This window comes from Phascolarctos cinereus, unplaced genomic scaffold (assembly GCF_003287225.1).
Source record: "Phascolarctos cinereus isolate Bilbo 61053 unplaced genomic scaffold, phaCin_HiC Scaffold_4;HRSCAF=312, whole genome shotgun sequence".
Taxonomy (NCBI): Eukaryota; Metazoa; Chordata; class Mammalia; order Diprotodontia; family Phascolarctidae; genus Phascolarctos; species Phascolarctos cinereus.
In genome coordinates this window covers 160,928,279-160,951,422 of record NW_027555847.1, presented here as the reverse complement: position 1 = coordinate 160,951,422, position 23,144 = coordinate 160,928,279, and the positions used below count along the sequence as shown (strand labels likewise).

At 36.6% G+C, this 23,144-nt stretch overlaps 1 protein-coding gene across 1 annotated transcript; it reads right to left on the bottom strand.

Moving 5' to 3' along the window:
- Positions 1 to 728: 728 nt before the first annotated feature.
- On the bottom strand, positions 729 to 23,099 carry PALB2 (partner and localizer of BRCA2). The gene is given in 14 exon segments (XM_020978624.2): positions 729 to 1,261; positions 3,457 to 3,605; positions 5,003 to 5,090; positions 10,448 to 10,538; positions 10,541 to 10,563; positions 11,297 to 11,455; positions 11,974 to 12,059; positions 12,592 to 12,753; positions 15,148 to 15,228; positions 17,297 to 18,105; positions 19,388 to 20,926; positions 21,703 to 21,795; positions 21,943 to 22,000; positions 22,867 to 23,099. Coding segments are annotated over 14 exon segments (3,597 nt in total). The 5' UTR covers positions 22,915 to 23,099; the 3' UTR covers positions 729 to 1,050.
- Positions 23,100 to 23,144: the final 45 nt, after the last annotated feature.

Sequence of the window (23,144 nt, the reverse complement as noted above, 5' to 3'; positions counted from 1 at the left end):
TTGACTCAACTAGGCTCTTACCTCAAAGAGATCAAAGAAAGAGGAAAAAGACCTAATGTGTGAAAATATTTATAGCAACTCTTTTTGTAGTAGTCAAAAATTAGAAACAAATAAATCACCCTACTGGGGAATGGCTAAACAAAATTATGGTATATGAAAGTAATGAAATATTGCTATGCCACAAGAAATAACAAAATAAGACAGTTTTAAAGGAAATTGGGAAAATTTCTATTAACGGATGTAGACTGAAGTGAACAGAACTGGGAGAAAACGTATATAACAACATTATAGAGAAAAAATTTTGAAAGACTTTAGAACTCTGATTATTAATTAATGCAATGATAAACCAAGAGCCCAGAAGACTGAAGATGAAACATTCCATTTACCTCTTGCCAAAAAAGTAATGAACTTGAAATAGAGATATATAATTTTGAGATATGGCCAATGTGGCAATTTGTATTGCTGGACTATGCATGTTTATGATAAGAGTTTTATTTTCCTAGGTTTGGATTTCTTTTGGAGTTGTTCAATTTAGGAAGGGGGCAGGGAATAGGAGGAGATAAAAGGTATTTAACTGAAGATCACCATAATACAATAAGCTAACCAAAACTTACTATCAAATTTGAAGAGTCACTGATTTCAGAGACTATATAAAAATGCCCTTTCCCTAGAATTCTTAAAAATTTATTATAATAGATAAATAAGGAAAAATTATTTTCCATGCAGAATGTTACAAAACTAAAATTTATTAGTACTTCAAGTTTAAGTGATCAGCTAGATTGTCCATTTCAGTGCAAATGTGGAACCGAGAAAAAATATCAACCAAATTATACGATAAACCCCAGTATTAATGAAACATTCAGAGTCAGCATACTCCCCAGAACCAAAAATAAACTTCTAAACAAACAAGGTGGGAGAATTTATCCGGCAGAAAGATACTTGATTTGCTTCAAAATGATGACAGTCCCCTTCCTTGTGAGTTACAATCCCAGAGGTATTGAAGGCACTCATGATGCCCATGGATCCATTTGCATTCTTCTTGGCCTGACTTCATATGTAGCTGTACACAAACACACTTCCATTTTTCTGGCCAGCTAGCAGACAAGAATCTGTACCTGACCACTTAACAAAAGACCAATTTCCATCAGAATTGGGCAGAAGAAGAGCAGTACAATGTCCTAGAAACAAGTCCCAAACAGCTATTGTTCCAGAAGTTAGTACAGCTGCTGCTAAATTATCCTTCACCTCACCATCCAGAAACCTGATACCAAGCACAGAAAACAAAATATAACTTCTGCATTTAAATTACACTAACACAATTCAAAGAATACTTCCCTTTCAAGAGGGCAAAAACACAGTATGACTCAATGCTGATCGTGTCCATAGCAAATTATATTTATCTCTAAATGAATCTCTGATGAAAGATCTGTTTTGACAATTAGCCGATACACCTGGACACATCTACAGTTTGTGAACCTATGCATTATCTTCTGCTAATTTGCAAAGTGGATTACTACCTCACTGGCCTTTAGTTTCTTCATCTATAAAATTGCCTCAGTTGGACTAGCTGACCTCTAAAGGAGAATGCCAAAGTAAGAAAAAGGCTGAATGTGTAGTTGGAGGATCTGGGTTAGAATCTCAGTTCTGCTCTTTACTATCTGCAAGACCTTGCATAAGTCGCTTCAGCTAGATTGTAAGCAGGGACTGTCTTTTGCCACTTTTTGTATTTTTTTTTTAGCTAGGCAATTGGGTTAAGTGACTTGCCCAGGGTCACACAGCTAGTAAGTGTTATGTGTCTGAGGCTGGATTTGAACTCAGGTTCTCCTGACTTCAGGGCCGGTGCTCTATCCACTACACCACCTAGCTGCCCCACCACTTTTTTTATTTCTAGTGCTTAGCATAGCGCCTGGCACATAGTATAGGCACTTAATATAACACTCATTGATTAACTGACTTCGAATAAGGGGATTGGACTTGATTTTCTCTAAGCTCCATTTCAGCTCTAAATCTATGGTCTTAACAGTTTCTTCAATTTCCTGATTAGGATAGTGCATAGGACAAAGAAGGAATCTAGAACATATATATGTATAGAGTTTTATAAAAGGAAATTTGCCATTTCAACTATAATGGTTTAATACCATATTAATTAAGATAAGATCACAGCATTGCACTGCTAAATTCTGAGCTGTGGTTAGAGAACTTTCATTCTAAAAACAACAGCCTTAAGAGAGGATTTGATCACCATAACAATAAAAAGTTATACATTACAAATAAGTACTAGCCACCCCAGGAAATCCTGTGAGATGTCTATCAAAGGTACGGTGCCAGTAGTTAAATATTTCCTAAAATAATGACAGAAAAACAGTTCAGGCTACTGCATCAGCAGACCACGAACTGACACTGACCCCAGGTCAATGATTCCAAAGCAAAGCTGTCTACATAAACTATTACAAAATAAACTAAAAAACCTTTTCTCAAAACTTCTTTAAATGGAGAATTTCATTGTTGCTAAATAAAACACAAATATTTAGCTTTTAGTAGAAATATATGCAACTTCCAAGTAGGTAGTATGATGGTAGTGTTTTTTAAGTTTTCTTTATGGAAATATACAGAGTACGGAGTAGAAGGAGATAGAAAGGTATTTGTTTCAAATGACAAATGATGAAAATGGCTTACACGCAAAAAGCAAACTGTACTGCTCAAAAATCCAATAAAACCGGGGCAGCGAGGTGGCGCAGTAAATAGAGCACCGGCCCTAAAGTCAGGAGGACCTGAGTTCAAATCCAGCCTCAGACACATAACACTTATTAGCTTTGTGACCCTGGGCAAGTCACTTAACCCCAACTGCCTAAAACAAAACAAAAAAAATAAAATCCAATAAAACCACGTGGGAATAGCATCAAAACATAGATATCTTAAGAGTTTAATTTACAAACCTGCCATATTTCTACCTGTTGTTTATATAACATTCTCACTGTGAACTATTCACAAGAATTAATGGATAATATAGACATCAGCTAGACTAGTGATTTAAAAAAAAACTACTTGCCTTGTGGCACCTAGGTGACATGGTAAACAATAAATAATAAATAAATAATTATATAGTTTAAAAATATAATAGATAATACAGATATCAGACTAGTGATTAAAAAAAACAACAACTACTACTTGCCTTTTGGCAGCTTCTCACCTGTCAAATAGAGATAATAATAGCACCTACCTTCCAGGGTTATTTTTGTGGATCAAATGAAATATTTGTAAAGCATTCTGACAACTTTAAAGCACTCTATAAAGTTAGATATTATTATTATTATTGTTGTTGTTGTTGTTTTACTATTGCTTCTTCACATGTAGGGCTTTAATGGTCACCTTACCTCTTCCCCTGCTCCCAACCTTTTGGAGTCAGAATTGTTTTAAGAAACATAAGACTTTATATAGTACCCCTTGTACACTTGCCTTCCAGTATGGCCTTGGGGAAGTGAGTAAGGCCTTACATCAACACTTAGGGCTGTCTTAGGATTAATTACAATCAGCCGAAATACAGGACTTCCCATTGATTCGATTTCTTTGCCATGAGGATGACTTAAAACAACAAACAGGAGCCCCTAATTTGGAAGGAAAGAGATTGTCAGTGAAACCATTAGGAAATTTTTTATTTTTTTTTTAATAATAATTTGGTGGCAGTGAAATAATATTGATGCTGGGTAGTTCCATAAAATTTTAATGATAAGAATATAGGTACTAGTATCTAAGATTTAACCATCAATTTAGCTTTTTTCAAGTAGGAATAGATAAATCCACTGTCAATCTAGACTAGGTGATACTTGAGGACAGGGTTTCCCTGACATTTTTCAGTCAAGGACACACCAGTTGTCTTGCTAGGACACAACATGGGAAAAGGATACTGTCCCTTCCACTTGGCCATCCACTAAAATGGCCAATTTTATTTACTCACACCAACCACCAGTTTTATACCATAGCCAGCATTTCTCCATCCCTTTGTCTAACATGTTTACTGCTATTTTCACATTCCATTTTTTTCATTAAAAATTGGCAAAGGGGAGTGATTAAATTCAGGACACTGAGACATGTTGAAGTTTTTCATTCAATCAATGCACATAGTCTCCAACTCATATTGACTGTTTCAAAAGTTTATTTTTAGGTAAGCTGTTGGAAACTTAGAATGCATTTTCTCATAAAAACAAGTTATGTATAGTGACTGGGTTCCCAGATCAACCAACAAAAGTCATATTTTACCCATGAAATAGATGAACTATAACCCGGAACTAATGGTACTATAAAATCTAACAACAATTCCAAAGAGTGTTTTTTTTTTATGGGAAATGCATTTGTATTTCAACTCTGGACATCAGAAACACATCTCCCTATGGCCTGGCAGTGGTGACATCCTGCAGCTACTAAACCTGCCAGGGCTGCCACTCCTGATGATGGTGGCTTCAAAGTGCTTTTCATGTTGATGGGCCACTTTTAAATCAAGGATGTCCTAATACACCAAGTATAAAACATTCTTCTTCTCTCTTTTCTATATTGGAACTTTTCTCTGTGAAAAAAAAAAGAACTTCAAAACAAAAAGAGTGGAGACATGGAGGAGTTTGAGACTAATTCATCACTCTTTTAAAAAAATTCTTATCACAAGAACACTCACCACAATCTGGCATAAATGGCAGCTTTATTAAAAGCAAATAAGATAATTTTATTAGCCAGGTAGAATACTAGTGATAATGTTAGAGAGAATACTTTTCAGCATTATTTCTGGCTCATGCTAAAGCTATTAGCCCTTAAATACTTATAGTCACTGAATTTATATCTATAAAAATAATCCTGTTACTTTGCTCTAAAATGTCTTTTCAGTCATGACCTTCACGACACCAGAAGAAGTTTACTTACCCTCCTTTGTAAAAATAAAGGAAATGGGAGAATGAATTTATTAACTTCCTATTGCTATACAAACAAGACACTAACACGTAACAAAGATACATACCATATCAGAATAGGCTTTGTGACAGATTGAAGCTTGGTAGGAATTACCAATCTGCATCTTTTTCAGAAGTTGACCAGTTTTTAAATTCCTAAATACCAATGAAACAAGAATTTTTATAACCCTTAAATAGGCAACTTAATGTTCAAGAAAGAATGCCATTACTTTTATTCTAGGGAACTGAATGAATTTCACATTATGCATTCTCTCACAAAATCCCCATGAAATAAATCATGGAAAAACTAACAGGCAGAGTACCTTAGTCTTAGTCAATTATAGGTCTATGCATTAGCCCTCTAACTCAGCTAAGCTGCCACATTAAACTGAGGTGGTATTTACTACAACATATGTGACTCAGTGGATAGAGTGCTGGGCCTGGCATCAGGATCTGAGTTTGAGTCTGGACTCTGACACTTCCTAGCTGTAGGATCCCTGGGCAAGTCACTTAGCCCTATTTGCCTCAATTTCCTCATCTGTAAAATGAGCTGGAAAAGGAAATGGCAAAACATTCCAGTATCTTTGCCAAAAAAAAAAATCCCATGGGGTCACAAAAAGTCAGATACAACGGAAAATGAACAGAGATTTATTGTATCATTAGGAATTGAAAAGAAAAACCCCATTAAAAAGGATCTTTGAGTGTTTCATCATCCAGGAGATTAACACACAACCAAGGTTAGAGTTTTCCAACTCTTTTGAGTATATAACACATTCTCTGATGTCTAAATTCTCTAAGACATATGATGGTCTGGGAAGTTTCCTTAGTAATAAATTTGATCGAGGAAGAATCAAAAGGATTCATCTGGTGGGGATGTGGGAGACTTGAGTAGGCCTTCAAAAGATACATGTTAAGATAATAACAACAATAACAATAAACTAACATTTAAATAGCACTTTAAGGTTTGCAAAGCACTTTACAAATATAACCTCATTTGATGTTCACAAAAACCCTGATAAGTAGGTGCTATTATTATCTCCATTTTACAGATGAGGAAACTGAAGCAGATATAGTAGTGACTTGCCCAGTGCCATACTACTGGTAAATGTCTGAAGCTGAATTTGAACTCAGGTCTTCCTGACTCAAAGTCCAGCATCCTATCTCCTGTACCACCTAGCTGCTTCTAAATAATGATAACAGAACTTTCAGAAAAATAAGAAGAATGATATAGGGATAAAGGGAGAAAAGAGGAAGGAAAAAGAAGAGATATGAGATAGCAGAGAAAAAAGAGAAAGCAAAAGTGTAACAGAACTTCTACTTAGCTTTAATTAGTTATGAAAACTAATATTGAATTTGATCACTCAGAGGAGAAACTGCTTTGCTTAGGAATCCTGGGGGAAGAATATGATTGGCTACACAGGTGTTTCTTCAGAATGGTGCCACTGGGGTTCTCTCCTAAACTTCAGAGAAAAATAAGCTCCTTGAGAACACGGATTACTTTTATTTTTATATCCACAGCACCTAGTACAATACCTTGTAGTATTAGGTGCTTAACAAAATGTTTATTGAATTAAATTCTCTCAGGGCCTTCACCTTAGAACCAGGGCATGAATAATTACAACACTGACTTCCCTACATTCTACTTTCAACTTCCTAAAACAGGCCTGCATAACCTGCAGCCAGCTGGGGCTGCTTGAGGCATGCCAAAGGATTTCAGCACCTTCACAAAATGTAGAGGAAAGCATCCTTCTCATGCAGAGGGAATCCTTTGGTGTACTGCAGTTTGTACAAGTCTATTCTAGAAGCCAGGAACCTAGACTCTTCAGAGAAGAAAAGAAGCAGGGATGTTACTCAATTGCGGTAAAGTTAATTATCAAATTAAAATACTAGCTCAGCAATTATCTGCTCTCACAGCTGCAACCACAAGTTCCATACTAGGGACTCCCAAATCTATCCTTATCACTCATCTTTCTCTTGAACAACAGCTTTTCTCCTACTGGATAGTATTTTTACTAGATGTTTTGCCATCACATCAAACTAAAGATGGGAAATCTCTCTCCACATCCAAACTAGCTCTCTCTTAAATTCCCTATTTCTTTCATTCTCTCAGTTATCTATGGCTTACACTACAGTCATCTCTGATTCTCACCTGATATCTAATCAGTGGGACAACTCAACAAGATTCTTCCTTAATATTCATCCATGTCTCCCTTCCAGTTCCCACCACAGCCATCATAATGCAGGTTCTATCACCTTATTCTCAGTCTATTGCATTAGCTTCCTAAATGTTGCTAACAAAACAGCTTTCCCTGCTGCCAGTCTCTTCTCCACCCAATACATCCTACACACTGTTGCCAGATTTAGCCTTCTTAAACTATGTTTTCCTTATGTCACTTCCCTGTCTTCAATGGTTCCTCGTTATTTAAAAGATAGTGTCTAAATTCTTTAGCCTGGCATCAAACAACCTCTATAATATAGGTCTAAATCTAACGCTTTCAATTTCATCTATATCCCCACAGCCTAACATAAAACCTTGTAAATATGAGGCATTTAATAAATGCTTTTCAGATTAATGTAGATTCTAAATTTAGTAATCCTTCTACTCCCCCAAAAGCACCCCTTTTCACTGTACTCTGCTTCTACTTTTGCTCATACTACTCTGCTAACTTGGAATGTCCTATGTTCCTCCCTTCCTCTCTACCTACCCTAGCTTGGTGAAGACGCCCCAAGCATCTAAGACTCATGGAGGAGACGTAGCTGGTAGACCCACTCCCTGCCTCACCCCAGCTCCCACAAAGCAAAGCACTGTCATTTGCACAGTAGTCAGAAAGGATATTTACGTCATTTTGAATTCCATCCCTCTTAAAAAAAAAGTCTGCAAGATTGGATTAGGGTTACCAAAGTGGGGTGCTTTGGTGTATGAGCAAGAAGTGTGAAATCATATCTAGAAACAAGAGATGGCAGGGAAGAAGGGTGAAGCAGTCAGTACTCTAGGGTGTACGAGAGACCTGATTGGAAAACGCTGATGAGTACCAGGGGAACATGAGATGTCTTCCCCCTGGTCACTGCCCTGGAATCCTGGTTTGGTTTTAGGTATGTAATGGGGAAGGAACACGTGGATGTTGTGGTATTCCTCAAAGGAGGTATCTGCCTATGTAAATTCTATCATTACTTTAAGGCCTAATTCAAGTCTTCCATGAAGGCTTCCCAGACCACCACCCATAATAGTGATGCCTCCCTCTGGGCACCAATAGCACTTTTTATTTGTATATACATACACACAAGTGATATATATATACACATGCATATTTACATACATACACATATATACATATATTTATTCTTGGTATAAATAATAGGTGCTAACTGTGTGTGTGTGAGATACAAATAACAAAATAATAAGTACTAGATGTTGAAAGGATAATACCATGATACATGAATAGACATGGAAATGGTAATTTTCCCGGTATATTCTGGAGCAAGAAGGAGAGTTCAAATAAGGAAAAACTTTTGGAGAGAAGTATTCAAAGATAAGGTTAGAGATGCTAGTCATGGACAGATTGAGGGGGACCATGAATACCCAGCTGAGAGATGTTCTTTTTATCTTCTTGGCAATCTAGAACCATTGAAAATGTTTGGAGAGAAGGGTAATGTATGGCTTGAAAATGTATAGGATAGGGGAAGCTAGGTGGCACAGTAGATACAGCACCGGCCCTGGATTCAAGAGGACCTGAGTTCAAATCCGGCCTCAGACACATAACACTTAATAGCTGTGTGACCCTGGGCAAGTCGCTTAACCCCATTGCCTAACCAAAAAAGAAAAGAAAAGAAAATGTATAGGATTGAATTTGAAAGAGAGAATGGAACTAAGTGATTAGGATATGGCCAAATGGGAAAGGGATACAATAAGGATACAAAATCAAAAGGAAAGGTGAAAACAGAACAAACTTTGGGCAAATGTGGTTAGAAAGTAAGCCGAGTAGTAGATAGTAATGTAATACATATAACTACCTGTGGTAATCTATAAGGTCTTATCAAAAGGCAAGGAGGCCTTTGTCCTTTGCTAATTCAAGAATAAATAGCTAAATGAACTAACTAGAAGGACCTAAGTCAAGAAAGAAGAAAAAGCGAGCTAGAAGGACCTAAGTCAAGAAAGAAGAAAAAGCGAGCACATCATTCTGTCTGAAGATTACATCTGTCATTCTGCCCTCATATTCTGGACCGGAAGAAGTCATATAAGTAGAGATAAAGGTCATTGTGGGCTTCCTCCTTCATGAAGTTTTCCATGATCCTCCCCAAATAAGAAATGGTTTTCCTTCCTCTGACTTCACATAGCACTTTGTAGCTTTCATTTTTAATTTGAACTCTCCAATACACTATGTTACACTGTACTGAATATTTGTGCATAGGTCACATGATGATCCTTCTGTCTACCTTCTTCTTTTGTCCTCAATCCTAACCTCTATAAAGTCAGGAATACTATCTTATTGACACTGTCTCCTCTAGTGTCAACAACCCCCTAGTGAATTAATTCAAAGGGCCTCCATTCAAAACACCCAAACTTTTATTAAGTTTACCCCAAGGTTTAAAGTAAGATAGAAGTTGAAAGGTCATAACCACCAGACCAAGTGTATGATTTACAAAAGGATTGTATATGTACTCCAGTTCTAAAGAAATTATATGCTGATTAATACAAGAGGCTTTTTTGGGCAAAAGTTATCCTATTATCTTAACAAAAATAAAACTCTCTGACCATAAAATAGCTCTGTCTTCTAACAATAACAAAAGATTCCTTTACTTCAACAATGCTTTTCTCCATGCTTTTGAAAAATATTATTTTTAAATCATAAACTATCCTATTGTTACAGAACAATTTATATTGTTAGTCCAAATTGTCTCTTATATTCCAAGATTTTAGAGAAAGTTTGTATGACAATAGTTCAGGCACTTCCCTTGTTCTGTGGCTAATCAGAAGACCCTAACATCAAAGCCTTTCATCTCATCTTCTCAAAAACTTTAAAAAACTAATTCTGGTTCCTATACATACTTGAAAAGAATGAAATTGTATTTCTTCAAAAATATTTTATTATAATGACCAAGTTTGACCCCAGAGAAAAGGTTTTTAAAAAAATCAATTCCCTTCCTTCATTCCAAAAGTAAGGGACTACAGGTATGAAATATTGTATATACTATCAGGCATCGCTGATATGTTGGTTGGATCTGAACTGCTTTTTTTCATTCCTTCTTTTTAAATCTTTATTACACGGGATGGCTCAATGTGGTGGAGAGATATTTTAAAAATAAACATAATGTAGCATAAACAAAAAGCATGAAGTAAAATAAAGGAAAAAATAATGTGGATGCTAGATTATTTTTCTTCTGAGTTGGAAATAAAAAGCAAAATATACACACACACATATTCTATAATTCAAACTGACCTTTTCCACAGTGTGTGAATTAATGAAGTGTTATTATATGTTGACTTCAAAATTCACCACAGAAGGAAAACTTACCAGATAACAATATTGCTCATCAGAGTTGTGCCAAGCAAAGCATCTTGCATTCCTTGAACCTCAGCAAAAGCCAGGATGGTTTCTTCTGGAGCATCAATGTCTGTTTTTCCTTACTTCTAGATTTTAAAGAGCATTAAGAATTGGAACCTCATACCAAAGATTTTCCTAGGCAGGTCTCTCTACTGAACTCTGCCCAATAGCTAATCCAGTATCCCAAAAAAGATCAAACCACAAAATTTTAACAATAGAAAACACTTAAACAACCTTAAGGGTATAAGCAACTTAAAGGAAAGAACTTGGTCTTTCTACATACCAAAAGTGGCATCGATACTTAGGATTCATTCATTATTTCAAAGATTATTTGATAATAAAGCAGAAATTTAATTCTATTCTTTTCTAAACAGAACATTTCTATTTCTTTTCTTACCTATTTCCTTTTAGCCAAATCAGAGATAAAACAGAAAATTGAAAATTGAACAAAGGTAATTCTCCAATACTATTCAAGATAAAAATAGGACAGACATAATTTCTAATTCCTGAACAATTTTTTCTCTTGTCTCCCTACCAGAAAAACCTGTGCTCTGCTAACAGATCTACCTTAGATCCCAGTTATCTCTCGACCTTTCTATTCTACTACTCTCTCCTGTTACAGCCCTCTATCTATGTATCTGAATTGTTTCTGGAAAAATCCCCATAAATCCTCAGCTTGCCCTCTGCTCTTTCCAGGTACACCCATACAGAGAAACCACCCTTTTGTCATTCAATTTATATTTTAAGCCCTGTGACCAAACCAGTTCCTGATCTTATAAAACGAAAAAGATAAATCTGTGTAAGCAATGCTTCTTTTACCTTCCAGATCCTGAAAAGGTCATGAGGTCTACTTGGTGATCATGAAGTGTCCCATTGCTACAGACTAGCCTCTTGTTTCTAAGTCCAAGCACAGCTTTTATATTTCCAGATTTTACAAGTGACTGCTTTAAGCATTCATCATCAGAACAAAACAATAATCTAAACCAAATAAGAATGAAAGAAATATAAGGAAAATTTTGTATATGTGGGGAATAGATTAAAATATGGAAAGGAATGTTTTGGAGGTATAGAAATGGCACATCTTTGTGACTTCACACTTTAAAAGGAAAACCATTTTTGATTCAGGTTTGTACAATATTTTAAGGCTTACAAAACATCATACAAAACAAGTATTAATAATCCCCCACTTTCTGGACAAGGAAACTTAAGGCTCAGAAAGATCAGGGTCAAACAGCTAATATGAATCAGAGATGAAATTTGAATATAGGCCTCTTTTACCTATACATTCATCATTCCTTCCACTAAAACATGCTGCAATTCAAGAATGCCATTTTAATACCTAAGAGTTTATAGGTTTTGCTCTTTTAATAAAAATTCAAAATCCTTTCAAAATTCACAATATAAATAAGTTCAGCACAGAACAGTAGGCACTCAACGAAAATTTGCTGGTTTACTGTTTCAATACTAAAGAAAAACATAGCTTTATATTTACATACCTGATTTCTCTAATTTCTAGATGTCCCAAAGCAACACACACAAGATTACAAGCATCCCAAAGTGGAATAATTTGTAGTACTGGAATCTAAATCAAAAAACAACCACAAAAAAGAACCATTTCTTGATATTGATTTAATTTTTCATTCATTTCATTAAATCTCTAAAGTTCTTAATGATCACATTCTAGTTTGTTCTTACAATGCCAGAGCATTCTCCTAAACTTTAAGAAGTAGATAGTAAAGTGATAGCCTCCCCCCACCCCAAAATGCTATGCATCTACAAATTCTTTTCTTAGTGGTATCAGAGGTTATGAATAAAATCCTGGGACAGGAATCAGCAAATCAGCATTAATAAAGGCTTGGTAAAGAGCAAAGCATTCTGTGACCCAACAAAAAAATTTAACTGAAATGGTAACGGGTATATTGGAGAATCATGGTTTAGAAAGCAGAGATAAAAGCAAATATAGGAAGTCAAATTAAAAATCTAACAAAATCTCAAATAATTTAAATGGGGCTTACATAATTTTTTTTGCTTTGTGGGTAAGTGGTACCTCTTTATATTTATGCAAATGAATTTCTTTTTGCAGTCAATTCCACCTACAAACATCTGATTCCTACCTCTGTGAAGTACCATGTGTAAACTTTTCTCCACTGCCAGTTATCCAGAGATTTCCAGAGAGAAACCGTAAATTCACAGGCAGTTATGATACATGACTCCTTACAGCCAGTTACTTCCCACCACACAGTACTCACATCCACAGAACAGGAATCTGAAGGATTCTGTCACAAAGGAGGAACAGCAGTTAATGTGAAGAAATAATAACGAGAGAGAACTCTTAAATCATTCTTTAAGGTTTATTAGGTTTTTCCCTCCTAGCAACCCTTTGTTTGGAGCAGGCAGTACAAGTATTATAGTCTCCATTTTATAGTTGAGAAAAATGAACTGAAGTAATCTCAAAAGGTCAGACAAAGTTAAGTAGCTGAGTTATGACTCAGAGCCAGGTCTCTTGACTCCTACCTATAATATTGTCTGTTTTATGTAAATTTACTAATTCCTTATCATGAGGGGCATCCAAGTGGAGGACTGATGACTGTCTGGGATGTCTGTACAAACGGGGGCCTCGTGCTTCAGGAAAGGGGTAGACAGGTAACCTATAAGGATCTGAGATGGAGATAACTCTACCAAAAAAAACAACATTTCAAAAATAATAATTTGATAGGACTCTAAATAAAGTAGAGGGTTAAATTAAATTAAAGTTCTATTCAGGCCAAAGGAAAATTAGATTCATGAGTCTTGCCAACTTTACTGTAAAAGCCTTAAGCCTTGAATAAGACTTTACCCTAATCATCTTTGTATCTCCCAAACACCCAAAAGTGCTTGATGCTCCAGGTTTACTGACTTGAACACAAACATTTAAGTCCTAATTTCCTGTACAAAACTGACACCTATTTTTATACTACAAATGGCCTTAAAAAAACCGTTTCAAAAGTTGCTTTAGATTTGTAGTATATGAAATGTAAGAGGATGCTTGCATTATATCTGCAAGGATTTACCTGCTTTAAGTGTTGTTTTTCCCTCATTTTCATGACTACAAAGATAATAACTTGAGGTTAAGTATTAGCAAGTAAAAATACATTGCTCTAATCAAAAGTACAAATCAAATCCTACGATAAATGCAGTAGAGGAACAAAGGTACAGTGTGCAAAAGGTACACTTTGGATTTGAACTCTTGGGACCTAGACTGCAACTCCACTCCTCTTCCACATACTACTATGTCTACAACCTAGGATGTCACTTAACCCTTCTGGTTCTCAGCTGATGACTTACGTCTGCAAACTGAAATTAGAATTTACACAACAGCAGATTCCTGGATTATCCCTTTCTCCCAATCACCATTCTTGGCAGATGGCATTTTTAGTGTACATATACCCTGACAGAGATAATTATTATTTTAAAAATCTACACCTATAACTCAGGGAGTCTTACTCATATTTCAAAAAAATCACTGGATTGGTGACTGCCTCACCTGGCCTTCACAACTCTTCCTATGCCCTGGATACAACAAACTCGCCAGCAGCCTTGCTGCTCCTTCAGTTCTGGAGCCAGGATCAAAATTAATTCGTTAATTTTTAACATTAATCCTTGAAAGTAGATCAATCTGCAAGGCCTCAGTACCCATTCCAGTAATTTTTGAGCCTAAAGTGCCCCCTCCTGGCCACCGGTCTCCTTACACTGTAGTCTTCCCCAGTTAGAACACAAGTTCCTTGAGGGTAAGGACTATCTTTGCTTTTGCATGTGTATTAGCAGACTGCCAGTCACAAAATAAGTGCTTAATAAATGTTTTTTCATTCATGCAATTCATCCCAAGGTATCTGGAAGGTCTAGGATCCTGTCTGAAACTTCTTAAAGGGAAGTTAGTGGCAAATCCCTTTGTAAAATGAAGATCTTTTTGTAATGTGAATGACACTCCCTAATTCATAGGTGTGGACTTTTAAAATAATAATTTACTTTAATCAGAGCACAACCACACCAAAAATACATCTACATAGCAAGGAGAAAGGGGAGGAAGGGGGGAGGGGGAAGGACTAATCCAGGAATTAGCTACTAGGTAAATTCTAATTTCAGTTTGCATGAATTGAAAGTTACATACTTTGTTCAGTTAGACCCTATAAACACAGTGTCCAGTTAAACATTAGATGCACTGCTAAATGAAATTGTAGCAAAAACATTATAGGGCCAAGCATTACAACCTAGAACGTATAAAAGGAAAGTACACTATTTAGAATGTAATGCTATCTTGTTTATTGCTTCTTCTCTTTATAAGAAAGGTAGGAAGAGTAGAATAATCTGCCTTTACTTAGGCACAAAACCTCTTGGATTTAAAATGTTCAAACAAACTAAGTACCCTCGGATATGGCTTCATATAATTTCCTTTTTTGCAATCTGCCTAAAAAGGTTTAGAATATCCATATCCCTTACAAGAAAATTTTTTTAACAGAAAAAAGAGGTGAGGTAAAGGATTGAATGGATTTTATTTCAGTTTCAATTGTATTTGAATTTAATCTTTCTTAAATGGAAGGCAGGAGCATGATCAAATTTTCCTCTGTTTTCAGAATTCATCCAATATGTCAGTAATTAAGGAGACAATGATGTAAAGAAGATAGCCTTCTGACCTTTAACTTTGAAACTAGCTGTAGGTTACCCAGTTTCAAACTATCACACCAAATTTCAGCAGGACGTTCTGCTATTTTAGTCTGTGGGGAGAAAAAAGTCAGCATATTAACTTAAAATTTATGAGCGTTATATATATAAATTTATATATATAAAATTTCAATGTTCTATATTTTTATTTTCTTTCTAAAATTAACAGTAAGCCCCAGTGATATATCTTTATTTAAAAGGCAGCTCTTTTTATACAACTTTTCTATTTTTAAGCATGAATTTTAAGTTAACCATACAATCACAATTAAGGCTTAATATTAGTCACATCAAAAGAACACATTAAAAACATTTTCTAACTGGACATTTCCAATGTTTTAATCTAAGTTCAGGGCCAATTCATCAAGAACTCATTACTTATTACTCAACAGACGTTTACTTCATTCCTTCAAAGCATGTTTAACAAGGGGGTAATTTATTGAGCTAAAAAAAATTCATCTGCTATAAACAAAAGGTTTAGAATCTCAAGGGAAGGAATGAAAAAAAGTATGAATGAAGGGAACAGCCATTTACAGACCTGAAATTACATTATAAGGCAGTAATCATCATTTGGTACTGGTTAAAAAATAGAAAAGTAGATCAGTAGAACAGGATAAGCCAGAATTAGAAACAATCAAACTCAACAATTCAGTGTTAGGTAAACTCAAGAACATAAACTTTGGGAGGAACTCCCTATTTGACAAGAACTAGGTTTAGACCCACATCTTATACCAGGGAGAGGTTCTTAACCTGGGGTTCCTTAATGTTTTAGAATTTTGATAATTATTTAAACATAACTGTTGCCTTTGTAATCCTATATATTTTATTTTATGCACTAAAAAAATAAAGGAAGTCCGTAGAATGTTATGTCATGGACCCCTTTCCCAAGTCTGGGTGAGGTTCATGACATAAAAAAGGTTAAGAAACCATATATATAGATTATATGTATGTAAGTATATCTCAATAATCAGGTACCTTTCACAACTACAGCAGAGAATTCCTAACCTAAAGAGACATAGAGATCACAAAAGATAAAACAGGTAATTTCCTTAACATGAAATTGAAAATCTTTTCCTCAAACAAAAATAATGCACTAGAATAAGGGAAGCAGGTTAGGAAAGAATGTTTATATCTCTTATCTCTGACATCCAAGATATTACAAGGATTAAGAGCCATTACCTAATGAATAAAGTGGTCAAAGGATATAAACAAATAGTTTTCAAAAGACAAATTGAAAACAACAAACAACATGAATGAGGCTCCAAATCACTGATAGTAGCAGAAATCTCAAATCAAAACAATTTTTGAGGTTTCAACCCACACTCAGCAAAATGACAGTGTTAAAGATGGAAATCGCAAATATGGACTGCTTGAAAACAGGCATGCTAATACATTGTTGGTAGAGCTGTGAGTCAGTATAACCATTTTGGAAAGTGACTGGCAATTATGTTAAGACTGTGACTAAAATACCCATACCCTTTGCTCTAGAGATCCCTCTTCTATGGACATATGCCAAAGAGATGAAAAAGTCCAAAAGAAAGGTCTCATATATAGTAAAATATTCACAGAAGTACTTTTTCTCTTAGAAAGATTTGGAAATAAAATGCTCATTAACTGGGGAATGCATATGTAAATTATGCTACATGTATGCTGCAAAATATGACTGAGCCATAAAAAATGACAAATGAGAATTAAAGCAATCAATCAATAAACATTTATTAACCACCTACTATATGCCAGAGAAGCGTGAGAAGACATATAGGAACCAATGCAGAGTAAAGCTAACATAAGCAGGAAACCAACATACATAATGAAAATGGAAATTGCGATAACAATAAAATTGAGCACTGTGTAATTAGTATGACCAAGCTTGACCTTGAAGAAAGTTAGGAAGATGTATTTCCTTCTCTTCATTGTAGAAGTGAGTGTGGAATACTACAGATATATCATCACATAGAGCCATTGGTCGGTTTTGTTAAACCACCTTTTTTCCTTTCTTTTTTGATGTTAGTTACAAAGTATGGGCTCACTTGAGGTGAGGGAAGCAAACATTCGAAAATATAACAATGAAACGCATCAATCCTTTTAATTTTTTTTTTAAATTTAAGAAGTGAAAAATCATACCTGGAAAGTGCTTCCCAACAGTGGTCTTTCTTTGAAAGTGATTGAGTCAACAGGTGGAAGAGTTTCTTGAGAACTACCGTCACTGTCAAATTTCCTTTCAGAAGAAGGTACTATTTGGTCAGGCTCTTTTTTGACCTCCCATCCTAATGAATGCATGTTAGTATCCAATTTCAATGCACTGGGTAAATTGTTACACTGATTATCTCCAGTAAGATTGTCTGGTTTTTTAAAGTAAGGATGTCTAGGTGTACAAAAAGTAGGTCCAGTAATTTCTATAGCCACATTTCTGCTGTGAATTTGGGAACCAAAAACTGGAGTGGCACCTACAATAGGGAAAACGGGAGAACACACATCTGCTTCAAGCTGGTTATTTGTGGCAGGTAGGTTAGTACTAGAAGGTGTGAAAAGTAGCATATTTTGAGGGATACTCTTTGCCTTTTTTGGCTGCGAGTTTCTTGTTACAGTAATAACATCCTCTGCTAAATTCTTCTTTTCTGTAACTATCTTTTTAGGCACCAGTGCCTCCAAAATAAGACCATCTCCATCATTACATTGTTTTCCACCATCTCCTGAATCGAAGGGTTTGATTTGTTTTGCTGAGTAAGACTTTAATTTCTCAAGCTTAAGAAAACCAAAGACCTCATCAGGCAAGTCAAAGTCAGTGATGTTGATGCATGATGACAACTTCTCAAAACCAAGCATTCCATTCTTAAGATGAAATGAAAGATCAAAACTGGTATTATCCACAATCAAGGAGTCATTACCAATGGAACAATGAAGGTTCTTATTTTGAATACAATCTTGTCTCCCTTACAAAAAAAGAAAAAAAGAAATTAAAATCTGAAAGGAAAAACACTTCTGATTGGCTTTCATAGCCATTTATCCAATACCTTGGGATAGGACTCAAGTGCCTAGATCACTTTTTGTAACACTATAATGCTGTTACAATACTGAAAGTAAGGTTTCTGCTTTGTTTTACTATTGAAAGGCAGACACCTAGCTACAAAAGTCAGCTTTCACTTAAGCTTCAACAGGATACTCTCTGCTGTTAAGATCCTGAGTCTATATTACTTTTAACATAAACCATACTACTCTTAAAACTGCATTGAGGATTTCAACATACCTATGGGAGTGGTTGAGATCCTTTGATCTAGGATTTGGCTGGAAATATTAATAGGGACCATGGAGAGGAAGAGTAGGTGGAAATATGAGGATTACTCAGCCCATGCACTTGGCTCCCAGAATACAGTAAGTTGCTCAAATCGAGTTTTTTGGGGACCGGTCCTAGTAAATTTGATTTCCTATGCTAACAGAAATGAAAGCTTATTGTTCTGTGATAGGACAGGTAGAGTAGCAGAAGAAACAGCATTAAACTTAGGAGTCAGAAGACTCATGTCCTAGTTCTGACATTTACCTGTGTGACCTCAGACAAGTCACAGCCTCTCTGAGCCTCAGTCTCCTCATCCATAAAACTGGAATACTTGGACTACCTATCTCATGAGAGTATTATGAAGAAAATACTTTGCAAACCTAAAAACACTTTAGACATACATTTATTAAACATCACCACTTTTCCTAATTTTTATGTCCTTTAAAGGCTACACAAATTACCTTTGGTAAAAGCAGTTGCATAGGTTCAGAGCTTTTTAGTGCATAACTACTCTTAATAACCATAGCTAGCACTGATGTATCATTTTAAGTGTCTATGTGTTAGCTCAATTGAGGGTTACAACAATTCTGGGAAGTAGGTACTATTATTATCCCCATTTTACAAACTAGGAAACTCAAATTGAGAAAGGTTAAGTGCCCCAGTTTGACATAACTAGTGTATATCTGAGGCAGGATTTGAATTCAGGTCTTTCTGACTCCAAGCCCAACATTCCATCCATTGAATGGAATGGACAGTTAAAATTCTGTCAGTTGGTTCTCAAACTGACAGACAATTGGTTTGGCCTCCAAATCATCTCTAGCATTAGTTACAGCTTCCTCCCAGTGAATTAGGTAATGTTTGGATGGACTTTTAACATGCTCTGGTCTTTGTGGAACAGAACACATGCCTGATATAGGCCTAAAGAACTGAACATGCAATACCTTGTGTTACTGATGTGGATGCTTTTTTGTCAACATTAGCAAGGATACACCTTGATTTGTCTGTGACTGTTTTTTCACCCCGAGCATGTTCTTTTTTCCTTGGAGATGCTCTGCACAAGGCAACATCTTTCTTGGGTTTTTTAATATCGAACTTATCAGAAACTCGCAGCTCTGAGTCCCGATCATTTATTCCTTTTTTGCAAAAGAATTTTCTCCCTCTGTGTCTTCTACTTGATCGTCTTTTACAAGCATTCAGAGCAAAATCATAGTCTTTAGTGGGCAAAGCAGGAGGGCTGCCTTCAGTGGTTGATGAGAAAGACATTTGGAAAGGACTACTTGAATTTCCTTGGTCAGATAACGGAACTTCACTTTGCTCTTGGGAGGACAGATCTAAATTTTTAGCTCCCTGCTTACATTTATGCTTAAATCCTTTTCTTTTTACACCTAATTGGCTCTGAATTACAGCTTCCAGGTCAACTGTCCTCTGACAATTTGACATTCGTCGTGTAGTCCTAACGTAATACTCCACAGGAAACAGAAGACCGTCAAGCATTGTACAAGAATTTAATGGATTTTCTGTAGGACCAGGAGAGATCATTTCTGTGGTAGGACTCACAGTCTCACTTAGGACCTCTTTCTTTTCAAGATTTTCACCTCTGCTATCAAGTAGGTTACCAGATGGTTCTAAAGGCTTCAAGCTCTGATTCTGTGCATCAAAATGTGTGTTTCTGCTTAATGAATGATTGAGCTCATTTGCAGAAAATGCTTTGTCATCTGATGGCAAGGTGGAAGGGCTAGACATCTTTTTATCCACATTTATGTCATCATTTCTCATTTGGTCACCTGGAGAGATAACATATTCTTTCCCTCCTTCCTCTAATTTTTTAGGTGAAACATGAATAAGGTCCATCGAATGCTCGGTAGCCAGCTTATAGTTATCACAGATTTCTTCAAGAGGAACACACTCAAGTTGCTGAATATTACTGTCATCCAAAGGATTGTGTAAAGAAAATGTAGTCATCTTCGGAAGATTATTTTCTTTCAAAATTGCACTGGCATCATTTTCGAGTTCAGCAGCTGGAGCAACAAGACATTCACCGATTTCTGTGATTGGTCTGGGAGAATTCTGGATCTCACTTTTACCACACGAAAACTGATTTCTTATCTGAAACACTGGTAACTCAGGATTTTTTATAGCAAACACTTGTTTTTGCTGTCTTTGTCTATTATTCATAAGTGAATCAGAGCCAAAGAAAGATTCATTTCCTTTTGATACTGGTGTCTTTTTTCGATTCTTCATTCTATTCAATGGCTGTTTATTTTGCTTTTTCTCATCATCTTGTCCAGCAATGCTACAAAGGAAATTTTCCTGGCAGTTATTACCTATGTGTTCAGGACATATTCCTGATGAGCTCAATAACTCAGGCTCAAAGTCAAGTGTGACAGCTGTTTTCTCCTTGGTTTCTTCGTTAAGACAGACATCAATCTGTAGTGTACATGCTTCTAATTTATCACCGAGAGATACTTTGTCTTCTGGCTCTAGAGAGACAAAAATAGTTTATGAATAACATGTTAAGCACTAGACTACAATTCAGGTGAAAAATGAAACAAACTTTATAAAGGATTCCATTAATGTGGAAAAAATCAGTGGACCAAGAAAAAAGAGTTTTGAATTTAAGTCCTGCCTCCTCAATTTATCACCTGAGTAACCATGGACAAACAGGAATTCTAAGAGGTATAATATTCTCATCTACAAAAGGGGGACAATAATACTTGCCCTATTCACCTCAAAAGGATGTTGTAGGGATAAAAAAAAAAGATAGCGTATATGAATGCAAAAATGCTATTATGAGTATAAGTTGTTACTGTTCATTAAAAGCTGTTACTTTTCCAGTACTAAGCTCTGAACATGTTTAGTGCATTGTGGTAGATTGTGGGAAGATACAAAGATAAATATGTTCTCCAATCCTCAAAGAGGTTACAATACAGTACTACACTCAAACATGAACAGCTTGCTAGTTACCATAATTTTAAAACTAATTTACATAGAGAATTAATTTCATTGACAAAGTGCTTTTCTCCCCATATTTCATCAAGAATTACCTATTTCTCCAAATTCTTTTCCTTTGTTTCCTAAATTCTTTTCCTTCCTTTATCCCATCTTAACAAAAATTTATATTTGAAAGCTGAGATAAAAAGATTAAATATAAAAAAGTAATATAAAAAATTCTGTCTTGTTTGTAAGGTAATATCCAAAAAAAATTTAAATGAGTTCAGCAAATATAAATGACTAAAATGAATTGGCTTATTTTTACCTGAGTTTGTTTGTATTGAGGTTTCCTGCTTAAGCATGCAATTCTGTTCAGTTTTCGAAGAATTTTTTGCCTTCTCAGCTCTTTGAGCACGCTAGACAAAACAAAAGCAGTCCCAGAAGCAAGTTCAATAAAAGTAAGTTTTCTCAAAGCTTATTCCACTAAAGAGATAATAAGGAGCATGATAACAATACTGTCATCTGTGAAGGCAGTATTTGTTTCTCAGGAAAAGAATGCCCTACCTGCATCGAGCCAGTGTCTTGCTGTACTCTCTTTTTAAGAATGCCAGCTTTTCCTTCAACTGGAGAGAGAAAGGCACCAATCTAGAATTACACATTTCCAAAACAAACCCCAAAGAAATACTGGCCCGGCCACCTAGACTAAAGATAAAGGGCTGGACCAAGTAGGAAGTGTCAGAGCTTTTGCAGTGAGAGCAGGGGAAAATGCAGTTTGATTTTTATGCCTCTGAAGTTATTTGAATAGAAAATATTCCCTGCATTTTTCTCCTCCTAACTTCAGGCTTGTTTTTTCGAAACCCTCTGCCTGGAGTTGGGGGCGTGGCGGGGTGGAGAGAAGGAGCGGTCCAGAACCAGCACTTCAATCCAACAAGGACAATAGCAGTTCGGGGCTTGGCATCACCAGCGTTTAGCATCACGTGTACCGTAGGTGCTTAATAAGTGCTTGCTGAATTGAATATTGAGTACAAGGCACTGTGCTAGTCACAAGGAACACAAATTCAAAAAACAGCTCAGTCGCTTGACCTCGAGACGCTTACGTTCTACCGGGGAGGGGCAGAATTCGTGGATAGTGCGCTAGACTGGAATCAGGAAACCCTGAGTTCGAATGCTGCGTCAGACAGACACTAGCTATGCTGTGTAATCCCCTCGGGGTCGGTTCTATCACCTGTAAAATGAGGGTAGGCCCTTCCAGGGCTGAGAGGATCAAATGCAGGTGCAAAGCCCTTCGCAAGCTTTAAAGCGCTATAGCAACGTTGTTGGCAGGAGTAAACACGAGGTCCCAGGCGGTGGGGGGCGGGGAGCCAGGAGAGATCCCCGCGAAGGGTTCACTTTCAGCAGCCGGGAGACAGGGTGGAAAGCCCTCCCTGACCCGACCCCAGCCACCCCCAGACATCACAAGGCCCCTTCCCAGCCACCCCGCGCCGCGCACCTTCTCCTTCTCCTCACAGCTGAGCACTCTCCCCGCCGAGTCCTCCATGGCTGCAGCCACCAGGAAGGATGGGGTGAGGCTCCTTCCTGCCGCCTCCAGGTCGTGGGGACGCTGGGGCCGGGGCCCTACCGAGGCCGTTGGGAGCCCACAGCCCAGCTGCGAGCGCCCACCCTTGCAAATCCCGCCAGCTCAACCCAGGCATCGGGGCACACTCGCCGAACAGCCGATCGAATCCAGCTAGAGGAGCGCAGACCAATCGACCGAGGGGGCGGGGCGAG